Source organism: Pseudochaenichthys georgianus, chromosome 17 (genome assembly GCF_902827115.2).
Source record: "Pseudochaenichthys georgianus chromosome 17, fPseGeo1.2, whole genome shotgun sequence".
Classification (NCBI taxonomy): Eukaryota; Metazoa; Chordata; class Actinopteri; order Perciformes; family Channichthyidae; genus Pseudochaenichthys; species Pseudochaenichthys georgianus.
In genome coordinates, this window is record NC_047519.1 from 16,599,760 (window position 1) to 16,612,248 (window position 12,489).

At 43.3% G+C, this 12,489-nt stretch overlaps 1 protein-coding gene across 1 annotated transcript in view; it reads left to right on the forward strand.

Moving 5' to 3' along the window:
• The window catches only part of pappa2 (pappalysin 2), a 100,771-nt gene that overhangs the window by 85,388 nt on the left and 2,894 nt on the right, over positions 1-12,489 (forward strand). The window contains exon 26 of the mRNA XM_034105450.2: positions 9,846-9,944. Within this exon, the coding sequence (XP_033961341.1) occupies positions 9,846-9,944 (99 nt within the window). The remainder of the gene's footprint in view (positions 1-9,845; positions 9,945-12,489) is intronic.

Below are 12,489 nucleotides of genomic sequence, written 5' to 3' on the forward strand. Positions count from 1 at the left end.
GGAAAGGGTCAGAGTCCAACCCTTGTCAATTAACTACAGGGGTCCCTCAGGGCTCTGTTCTTGGTCCCCTCCTCTTCTCCCTGTACACAAACTCGCTCGGATCTGTCATTAGCCCGCATGGTTTTTCATACCACTGCTACGCTGACGACACCCAATTAATTCTGTCCTTTCCCCGCTCAGAGACCCAGGTCGTCGCACGCATCTCTGCTTGTTTAGCTGACATCTCTCAGTGGATGTCCACTCATCACCTCAAGCTCAACCTTGACAAGACTGAACTGCTTTTCCTTCCGGGAAAAGATTGTCCCACTCTTGACCTGACTATCAACATCGGCACCTCTGTTGTTTCCCCGACCCAGACGGCAAGGAATCTGGGTGTGATCCTAGATAACAACCTGTCCTTCACTGCAAACATCGCTGCTACAACCCGTTGCTGCAGATACACGCTTTCCAACATCAGGAAGATGCTGACCCAGAAAGCGACGCAGCTTCTGGTCCAGGCTTTCGTCACCTCACGCCTAGACTACTGCAACTCCCTCCTGGCTGGTCTACCTGCATGTGCCATCCGACCTCTGCAGCTCATCCAGAATGCAGCAGCTCGTCTGGTCTTCAACCTTCCTAAATGTTCCCACACCACTCCGCTCCTCCGCTCCCTTCACTGGCTTCCGGTAACTGCTAGAATTCACTTCAAGACACTGGTACTTGCATACCATGCTGCGAATGGATCTGGCCCTTCCTACATCCAGGACATGGTTAAACCGTACACCCCAGCTCGTGCACTACGCTCTGCATCAGCCAAACGACTCGCTGCACCCTCGCTGCGAGGGGGACCCAAGTTCCCATCAGCAAAAACACGTGGGTTTGCTATCCTGGCTCCAAAATGGTGGAATGAGCTCCCCATTGACATCAGGACAGCAGAAAGCTTACACACCTTCCGGCGCAGACTGAAAACTCATCTCTTTCGACTCCACCTCGAGCGATATAATTACTAACAAAGAACTACTAACAGAGCACTTATATACTAATAAAGGACTGGCTTATCTATAGCCAGTTGAGTAGCACTTGAAATGCTTGGCTCTATGAAACCTGATGTACTTATATGATTCTGTTTTCTTCAAGGTTGTGTCTTCCTGGTCGAATGTACTTATTGTAAGTCGCTTTGGATAAAAGCGTCAGCTAAATGCAATGTAATGTAATGTAAGAATTCTTTGATTTTCTTTATTCTTTGATTTTCTTTGTACAGCATTGGGCGAACAGACCTTTAGCTAGCAGTTAGCTCAAATGTAGCCAATGCCAACCAAAGCTAGAGTTTAATCCTGGGGGACAGCTCTAACCCTCCTTTACATCAGCAAACTTTCTGTTGCTGCCATTACATTGCTTAGACCCAGCGCTCAATCAGCCTGCTCTTTCTTGCAGTGCCTGGGTTTTGCTAGCCAAATCTGAGAGGCCTTGGCTAAGCTAAGTTGTTCCAACATCTCTGCTGACCTGGACCCAAACCAATAAACAAACTATCAAAACATACACTTTATGCATTAACCCTAATCCTATCCCTACTCCGGTTATGTATGGCATAGCCAAAGACTGTGTATTCTTGCCCTATTGTTAGTTAGTTGCTTCTTTTTTTTTTAATAGTGAAGTCTTTTTCTCACGCTGTTCTGGCCTGACACATTGCATCTTTAAATCTCAGCAACAGAAATATGTAAGACTCAAATAAAACTGACAGCCGGCTTAGAAGGTCTGTATTATGAATGACTGCCCTATAAAGATAATTTACGTTCTAGTATTGAATTGGGTGAGGCATCTGTTGCAATTCTGGTATTGTATTTACTCAGCAAAAGAACGATTAAATAGATTTATTTACGCAACGGCAGTTTAGTTGGGATAGGCAAGGGGATTCGTCAAGTAAGAAGTTCTTTGAAGTGATGAGAAAACTGCAGAAATCTTCTCTGCAGCTGCTCTCTCCCCTTGCACAGGTTAGGCAGAACCTTAAGTCTTTGAAATGACTCCATCAGCTCATCACAGAAAGCCAAAAGTATCTTTGGCACTCAGCACTTTTTTTCATATTTTTGGCACTTGGTGAAACCCTTAAGGTTTTGCCTAAAACATTAATAAGGTTTTCATCATGACATGTTTGAGATTCTATGTAACTTAAATTCCACACATTTGAGTGCCACTGCAGAGTTTCTCCAGAAGGACTTTCACACTGGCCAGAGCATTGACAGTTGGAGGAATTGTCATTAACGGGTACTCAAAGTAAGGTGAAGCATACGGTAACAGTCCTCAAATAACATCTGTCTGTCTACTCTATCTGTCATAGTTTTTTTTAAAGTTGTCTAAATGAGATGTCGAAAAGTACACCTCTATAGCTTGGTTTCAGTCACGTGACTTCTACGACGCGAAAATTCAAGTGGAGGTCAGGAAGTGAAAACGCAATCATTCATCAACGCAGGAATCATGGAGGACACCGACTATGTCAAACAATTAAATGAACCTGCACGCCGCAGATATCGTGAAAAAAATCACAGCACACATCGGATACGATCCGTATCAGCTGAAAAAGAGCGACTTTTCTCGTGATTTATCAGATTTGCCCGCAGTCGAGGCGATGGATATCACCAGCTACCTCGTCCTTCATACCTCCTACTACACGGCTAGCCAAATGAAAGCGTATAAAAGCCAGGAAGCTTTCAACTACTTTGTGTGTGGATGGGTGAATGACCTCGGCACCAAAGAGGCATTAAACAAATGTCGCCTTGTTTTTGCCCGGGTGAGTGTTAACTACCTATACCTTCTTACCTCTAAGTAGCATTATTAGGAGACATCTAGCTAGCTAACTTTAGCTACATGGACTCATGTAAGGCAGTGTTATGGCTGTCGCCTTGCCTTCAGCATTAACTGGCCTGTGAGTGTTCTGTGTGTGTGTGTGTATATATATATATGTGTATGTGTGTTATGATTACATGTAGGTACTATGGTTACCGCGTCGGCGACGTTGTTTCGTTCCTACCAAAGGTCCTACCATAGATATATATAAACACGTGTTTATATATATCTATGGGTCCTACCGCCGGAAGAGGTCCCGACGCCTCTTGATCACGCTACTTAAGCTGCGACGTTGTTGACATTCGGGGCGCTGGATCTGTGCTAGGACGCCATCGTCCATACCTCAGAATGTTAATTCTGTGGCCTTCGTTTTTGTGTACTGTTGTGTATAGACAGCTCAGAGCCTTTGAACAGCCTGCACGTTGTTTATATCACTCTATGTTGAGGTTAATATTAAAAACAACCTCTTTACCAAGACCATCTGGTTATGTGTTGCTTCCCCGAAACGAGCTGGGGACGTAACGGAACTAGACTAGCTAGCTATGGCTTGATGTTGTTAAATGTATGTTACTAACTAGCAAGTTGTTAACTGGAGCTTCACTTTTGTAGGTCAACCATTCCCAGAGGTCTGGAGAAACACCATTAAAAACGTGGATTGTAGCTAAAGAAGATGGAGAGGTTGTTACAGCACACTGTAACTGTATGGCTGGGTAAGTCATAAAATGCTTAAGCTTAAGCTCAGACAAAATAATGCCTGCTATAATATTCATGTTATACCATTACTAGCTTTTACGATCAATCGAGTTATTCTAGTATGTCTCTGTCTATACAGTTTGTCAGAATCCTGCTCACATGTTGGAGCAGTTCTGTTTGCAATCAAAGCAGGTGTGAAGATGAGAGAGACTGCATCCTGCACCACTGAGAAGTGCAAGTGGCTAATGCCATCACATGTCAAAAAGGTATTCAGACCCCAGTGGTCAGTCAGCTGTTCATGCCGTCCTTGCCTGTCTCATTGTTACACTGCACCTACATGTATGTTCACATACATGTTGGTCTGTCTCTCACATGTGCAGATTCCTGCTGCTCCAGTTGCGATGATAGACTTTTCATCCGCAAAATCCAAAAAGCAAAAACTGGATGATGCCATTGCTGGAAGGACAGGTGAGAAGCACACATTTCAGCGTCCCACAGTCCAGGGTTCAACATTGGAGCGAGGATCAGAGAGGTGTATGCAGTTTTTCAAGACTTTGAGCAGAAATTCCCCAAGAAGTGCTGCACTGATGTCCAGGGAACCATATTACAAAGAATTTGTCCCTAAATCTGCGAGCAAGCTACTTAAACCACTACCTCAGTATAGGACACCAGAGATGCTACAGCTATCCCACAACAGAGTGGCAGAATGCATGCCAGGACTTCAGACAGGAAGAGCTGACACAGCCACAGGTCCAGGCAGTAGAGGAGGAGACCAGAAACCAGAGCTTATCACCAATATGGTTTAGCCAAAGAGCAGGAAGGATCACAGCCTCAAGACTGAAGCAGGTTCTACAGACTAGTCTTGCACAGCCATCAAAGTCCTTGATCAAGTCCTTATGCTACCCAGAGGCACAAGTTCTCTACAGCTGCAACAAGGTATTTATGAATACTGGGCTCCCTAATCCCTAAGGATTAGGGAGCCCAGTATTCACCCAGACCATGGTATAATTAAGCAATAGCTCACGACAGGCCGCGGTATATGGTCATTATATCACAGCTAAGGGGCGTGGTTCGGCCCGACGCGAAGCGTCTGGACCGCTGCGTAAAAAGGAGGGTTTCTGCCCCGTTACTTCTCCGCTGCTTCCTTGTTCCAGTTTGAAAAGCAAACTGCAGGCAGTTTGCTTTTCAACGCAACTGTATACAGTTTTTCTCAGACGCGGAGGGATACCAACTTGTTGTGAAAAGTAACTTACAATTCTACCCGTGGTATATGCTGATTATATCACGGCTAAGAACCAATCAGATTGCTTGATTTGACTTGTCCGTTTTATAATGTACAATGTTCTATTTCTGTTCCTTGTTGTATACATTACAGGTATGGATGCAAATACGAGGCAACTGCCCGAAAGCAGTATGAAGGAGTACAAAGTCTGCACCACCAGGGTTTCAGCTGTAAAGACAGCGGGCTTTGGCTGAACCCTCAATGGCCATACATGGGAGCTTCGCCAGACGGATGTGTCACGTGCACCTGCCATGGAACTGGTATCTGTGAGATAAAGGTAAGTTATTTGTTCAGTATTGTGCTACAGTAAAGCGGGTAAGTATAGGATTGTGACGTGATCCTGAGTCTGGGGATCCTCTCCCAATACACTTTGACACTTATTTACAGTACAATATATTACTTTTCTTTTCATTGAACTTTTAGTGCCCACACAGCAAACAAGAGGAGGCCAATCTTCGCCTGTGTGCTGGAGAACAGGGCTTCTGTCTCGTCAACGATGGGGGCACTGTGAAGCTGGACAGGAGACATGCCTACTACCATCAAGTACAGGCTCAGCTCCACGTCGTTGACGTTGATTACTGCGACTTTGTTGTCTGGACTAAAAATTACCTCTTTGTAGAGAGAATTGTGCTTGATGTGGACCACAACATCATTCCCAGAGTTGAGAGTTTCTTCAGACTATGTGTTCTCCCTGAAGTGTTGGGACAGCAACTTACAAGGGGAAAGGTAAAAGTCATAAAGAGTTGGTGTGCTCATTTTTTTTCACAAGAACATGATAGTGCATAACTATCAGGTGACTAAAAGCCTCCTCTCCCTGCTGTTCCATTTTTCAGTTTCAGTTGCAAGATGATCAGGAGGGAGAGAAGGCGTGATTACCAGCACCTGTGGTCTGTCCTGGTCCCGGAAGTTGTGGTTCTCTCCTTGTTGCATTATTATTTGCACAGTGGCAGCTCTTTAAACTGCATTACAGCACCTTCATATTCACTGACCACACTCACTAGAGGAAGTAGGGCTGTGTGATATATTGCTATTGTAAAAAAGATGTTTACTGAAAAGATGAAATGATACTAAGAAGACTGAATAATACATGGTTTCTTATTTACATTTACAATAACCCTCAATGGCCATTCATGGGAGCTTCACCAGACCAATTGTCATCTCTAGAATATTGTTGAATGAATTAAGCCTGAATGTAGATGAAAGTTGTATATTGAGTAGGGCTACAAATTTACAACACACAAAAAGATGTTTACTGAAAAGACTTGAACACAATATGTTTGAACACAAAAAGATGTTTACTGAAAAGATTAAATAATACTGAATAATACATGGTTTCTTATTTACAAGACTACAGCTCCATGACTTTACTCCAATGGGACGACAGACACTGACAGATTAGACAAGGCACAGCAAATAACCCCAATCTTGTCAATTAATGCTAGTGCCTCACCTGGTTTTGTTAGCATGTGCTCTGGGCACAGCCCTGCTTTGCAGAATCTGATATTTTCTTCTGACTAATCCTATGACTCTTTCGACATGAATACGCACATTAGCTATTTTTCTTGTCTCTTCCACCTCGTATGCTGACAGCTGACTTTTCCCCCTGGTGAATGCAGGCATCTTTAGTGAAGCACAGTCAAATCCCACACTATCGCCAATATCGAACCCACGGTCTACTAGGACAATATCTCCAGGTAACAGGTTTTTTAGGAGCCCACTCTGTATTGTGATCTGTTTATCACTAACTCTTCCTCCCCAGGCACAAGATATGTAAGTGACATAGCCTTGGGGAGCAACACCAATCAGAAATTTAACAGTATGGTGATGCTTGTAGTTGGACCATGTTTGTGCTCTAGCTAGTAAATTAGAGGGCCTCTCAATAAAAACTTCAAAACAGTCAACAATCACAGCAACTCTACATCCAAATGCCTGTCTGAATCCCATTGGCATTGTAGCTTGAAGTACATGTCGCTCTGGCCACTCAATTATAAATGATATACTCTCATGAAGTATGTCAATTAACTTATGCCAAATTCTAGAAGCAGTGGAGAGAGAGATGTTGAACCTGAAAGCAAAATCTTTCAGAGGGAGATTTAGTCTCAGCCTCAGCAAAACTAAAATGAACTGTTCAAATTTGGAGAGCACAGACACAGGTGATGTAGGGCTCGCACAGTTGAAAAACCTGAAGTAAAACTAAGAAGTTGGGGAGCCCAGTGTAAAACTTTGTCTTCTCTTTGTTGTTCTCAAAAGACTCCTGGTTGAACTTTGTGTCCAGTGCCTTTGTCCGAAGATCTCCCAGCTCTGTTGTGTTCTGTCTCAGAACATCCTCCATCCTCTCGATGTCCTCCATCGTTAAATCAGTCTGGCATCCTGCATCTGCATACAATATAGCAGTAGCAAGCATAATTAGTTATTTAAAATAGTCAAATATGAATGTGAATTGTTGTGAAGTTATCTTTTTGACAACCTTTTTACGTACAGACATGCAAGTTCTCTGTTACAATTATTGCAGATTCTCAAGTTAGTACTCTATTTTCTAAACTTAAACCTAATTCAAAGTTTGCATTGATTTTCTGACAATCACATTTGTAATATTTAATAATAATGCTGGTGGTTAATTTACCTTGTTGGTCATTTAATATCCCACTGGTGTCCTCTGGTTGTGGGCTGTCAGACGGGGGCTGCGTCGGTTCTGGGCTCTCGGTTGTCTGCAGGAGATCCAACAAAGCCTCTGCACATTCTGATTGTCTTTGTTGGTCTTCCTTGAGCTCCATCCTTTGCTCTCGTCGAAGAGATGCCTCTGATCTGGGCTTACTTGTTGTGTGGTAACCGAGGCTAACAGTCCCAACAATATTAGACATATTAGACAGGTAACTTAAACATGATCAGTAAGTATTACTAAGTAAATAAGCATTTAACCACAACCCAATAATACATAAACAAAGCCACAAAAACCAAGTTAGCTAATACCTCTGATGAAGTGGGCGCTGCAGACACGTGCATTAGACGACTCTGCTCCTCCCGACCGCAGATGTAGGTTTGAAAGCCATTTTTTCCGGCGTTCTTCGGTTAGCTTCTTAAATTGCTCAGCTTTATGGACGACAACCTTCGGCACTCGGTAAAACCTCTTGTTTTTCTCTCGGCCGGATCGATTGGAACAACCGTAAGCGACACAAAACACCGGCATTTTCACAATGGTAACAGCAGCTAGATCCTCTGTAGAAAATTACTTCCTGACCTCCAATGGAATTTCGCGCCAAAGGAACGCAGCAGTGTGACGTCAAGTGAAACCAAGCTATTGTTTGATTACTTTAATACATATTTATGTCAGTTTATCCTATTGTTTATTTCTATAATGCAAAAAAACCAACTATTTTACATAACTTCATGGCTTCCAAAAGTGAAAGCAGTTTCTACTTGGGCAGTGGATTGGGTATTGGATCGTTTATCAGTACATTCATTATATTCCAACTACCTGTGACATAAAGCATTTAGGACTTTAAACAAATGGTATTACATCATCTAAATGACAACCAGATATGGCAGATATGGTGCAAAATGTGAGAGCTTGTAAAACCTGATATGAGCACTGTGTGCATACATTTACACTTGTATACAATATCCATGCATAATGTGAACCAAATTTGAAGTTACAGAAGAAAAAATGAAGTTTTGTAGCTTGTAGAAAAAAAAAGAACTTAGTGATGAAATGTTCACTTGCAGAAAAATATATATATATTTAAATAATGAATTGGGACACAGCAAGCTGTGACTGTTGCCCCTTTCACACAAAGCTAGAATGGGAGCTGCGTTTGTGTGAAAGGGGCAACAGCAGACTATGGCTGTGACTTGTGTGTGACTGACCCGAGCTTGCGCCTTGTCGTTCTTATAGCTCCGCCCCTTCGCTCCAACCCCCCTTCCTCCCCCCATATCTACAGGTGAAAATTACTTTAGCGACACATTCATTGCAAGAAGTTTAGCAAAAGTCAAGGACGCAGATTCGTCGATTTATACTGCCACAGAGCAGATTCGTGAAGTTGTAATGACTGATTTGAGAGGTTGTAATAACCAAGTTGTAATGGAAAATATATTTAAAAAATATGAACATTTCATCACTAAGTTCATTTTTTTTCTACAAGCTACAAAACTTTTATTTTTCAAATTTGGTTCACAGTTACGTGGATATTTTATACAAGTGTAAATGTATGCACACAAGCTCAGATTTTTTTCTGCAAGTGCTCACATCAGGTTTTACAAGCTCTCACCATATCTAACTTCATACAACGTCATGCTAGAAAGTCATATTTGTTAAGCAGCCACATTCACCTTTCCCTACCATCAGGTTTATCAGACACCAACACCTTAAATAGCTGCAATTAGCATTTAACTATTTAAGGCCTGACTACATTACACACTTACAATGTAAAAGAAAATAGGCCAGGAAGTACACATCGCATCTTTAAAGCTTGGCAAAATATAAATATGTAAGATTCAAATAAAACTGACAGAATCCCCGACATTTGCACTGTTGATTTAAACTGGCTGAATGTGTTGGATCATCAGAAGTCAATGTTGATTCTTGTGAACTATTTGCTTTAAAAATCACTGGGTGGAAGATTCCCCTTAATATTGTTCAATAGATAGAAGTTGCCCTCTCATTGGCTGTTGTGTAAGCTTTGTCAGACACACTTATGCATGTACAGCACTTTGGCTCGACCAAAAATCGTTTATAAATGTGCTATATAAATACAACTTGATTTGATTTGATTTGATTTATAAACATGTAACCTACTCACTGGTATGACTAAACAAACAACGTGAATCATACTTGAATTATGCTGCAAGAGTGTTTATTTTGATTTGTTTCATGGGTATTTGTTCAAAACAACTTCATTACGGGAACATGTGTGAAATGTGTTTCTGTGAAAAGTTCATTTTTTCCCTTCCTTCTTTTATTTGTTTGGCCTTCTCTGCCTTCCATGCTGTGCAAGGTCAAATTATCGTTTTGGGGAGTACATTAATACTGTTTCTTGTTGTAATTTGTGTCTAGCCTTTTGGAGGGGATGGCTGGTGTGACACCATCAACAACCGGGCCTACTGCCAGTATGATGGAGGAGACTGCTGCCCGTCCACACTCTCCACCAGAAAGGTACACAAACAGACATGTCCAATCTGTCGTATTTACATAGGAACATTGATTTTTATCACTTTTACACCATCTGTTTTTGTTTTAATTTATAACGGGGTTAGTCTTTCAAAATATAGAATATGCCCTATATCTGTCCGCCTTGTTTAAAAGGTAACAAAGTGTTGTTTTGGCTCACTCCTTGCTTGCGTCTTGCAATCAAGATTGAGCTCAGAAGCTGTAGCTGGATTCAAAGCCAGATTCTTCCTGTTTACAGTAGTAGAAATCCGTCTCTGTTGGCACCAATGCTGTGCCACTACGCAGGAGACTTCCACTAAGCAAACAAACACAGATCCCTGCTACTTTCCCCTCTCTCCTGTTAACGACTGCGCCTATTTGGTCTCCCTCATCTGTACTTAAAACAACAGAGGAGACCTGTGCCCTCCAGCTTTTCCACTCAAATGGTAAATAAGCAGGTTTTCACCACCCCATGCTGCTGTACACTTTCTCACCTCTCAAATTAAGCCATTGCTTTGCCGCAGAAGTCAGGACTTCTGAACACACTTAAGCCACGTTTACACGGAGACGAAAACAAACACGGAATCGGCTCAAGAAACGTGTCCGTCCACACGAGACCGCTTGACCCGCTGGAGACGCTGTAGTACATATGCCGGGCCTGTAAATGGCGCTGTACTTCCGGCCACAAAATACACCACAAGCAGCGAAGAAGACCCCCTGAGCATGGTTGCCATGGTTGCCTGTTTGCCCTTCTGTTTATTCTCCGCGGTGGATTTAGCAACATGTAGTTCATGTAGTTCTCCATGTCCACTTGTTGCTGATGGTTGTGGTAGAGGAGCTGTAGATTTTGCACTAACATCTGTAACAGGGTCAGTAGCCAGGGGCGGACTGGGACTACAAATCAGCCCGGGACTCTCGACCGGCCCACTTCGGTACCGCGAGTAATTACCGGCGGTAAATTGTCAGCGGGGGGGGGGGGATGCTAGTGACTTATCCGACCGCTCATACGATAGAGAACTGTAGTGGATACAACCCGTTTCGTCTCCGTGTAAACGTGGCCTTATAGTAGTTATAGACATAATATAACTGATATACTGTATATCCATTACCCAATACTACTTCTAGCTGACACAACTGTATCACTTTGGTTAAGTCCCACATAAACATGTTTTATTGTGTCTCTGCAGTGCACATTTCCAAATAAACAACATTTAATGCAGGGCTAATCATTTTGACAAATATGTTGGATACCTTTGTTTATCCATCCTAACACCATCTCCCTGGTGATAGCTTGTTCGTGCTTGCTACAAAAATGCAAATGTATCACATTACACTAATTGCTCTAAATGATTGCTCTGTATAGTGGGTGGCTAAGAGGAATGGTATGAATAATAATGAGCAAGCCCAGGTTGGACCGGTGGTGGAAACCAGGCCGCTCATTCCCTCAACTGCTTCTACATAAACACGTCTTTTTTTCCACTTTTTTTTCCTGTGCTTTCATGAGAACTTCACTCCTGTGTGGACATTTGGGAAGTAGCTCCCCCCACCCCTGCCCCCACTATACCCTATTTGGCTACTGTACAGCCACATATTCATGACACTCATTCAGGGGGCCCTGCCTGTTAATTCCTATGGCCTACAGTTGGCCGAGGCTCTGCTGTCTACTTCATGTCCGCGACACGCCATGACTCACTGGCAGCTCCTTCCTAAATGGAGAAGGAGTTCAGCGAGTCTGTAGCTGCCATCGTAATAAATGAGCTGCCAGACTGCCACTAAATGCTCTTATACAGGGGGGGTGGGGGTGGCGGGGGGAGCAGCGAGGTGTCTGATGGTCTGCGGTTGAGTCGGCCACCTTAAAACAGCAGCTCAGCGAGCGAGGGTCGTTCCGGGGAAGTCAACTAAACCGCCGTGAGAGTCAGCATCCTGACTGCCACCGCGGCTCCAGCAGAGCGAGGCAGCAGGGGGGGGGGGGGGGGGGGGGGGGGGGGGGCATGAATGGGGTTGGATGGTAGTGATGGTGGGTTTGTTTGCAGAACTCTCACTTTCTACACGGCTGAACTTTTGCTGGTGTAGGAAATTACAGAGTTTTAGTGCGACCCACATCAAATGTTTTCCCCGCTGCCAACACCAGAAAAAAAACGTTGAGAGTTGGAAGTTTTCCACTCCAACTTGCTACACTTTCAGTACACAAACACCGATGGCCATGGTTTTGATCTTGACCATATTCTGCAAGTAACTTCAAAGAATGCTCCAGGATCTGCATAAATAGTCACCTGCATCAGATTGAACAAACCTATTTGTGTCTGGATCAGTCTCATCAGGCCAGCTGCATCCTTTTAATGGAGCTCAGGCACTATTGGTTTTATTTACAGGGCTAGTTGCCGCAATGACAAGGGAGTACGGATACACGAGAGATGTTTCAGGTGGGATTCATTCATCGGCCAACAGAGGAAAACTCCAAGAGAAAAGGTCAGAGCTGCCACACCATCTATGGAAACACCAAATCATCCTTTGATTTGTTAACTGGAGCAAGAAACTGTAATCCAACAAA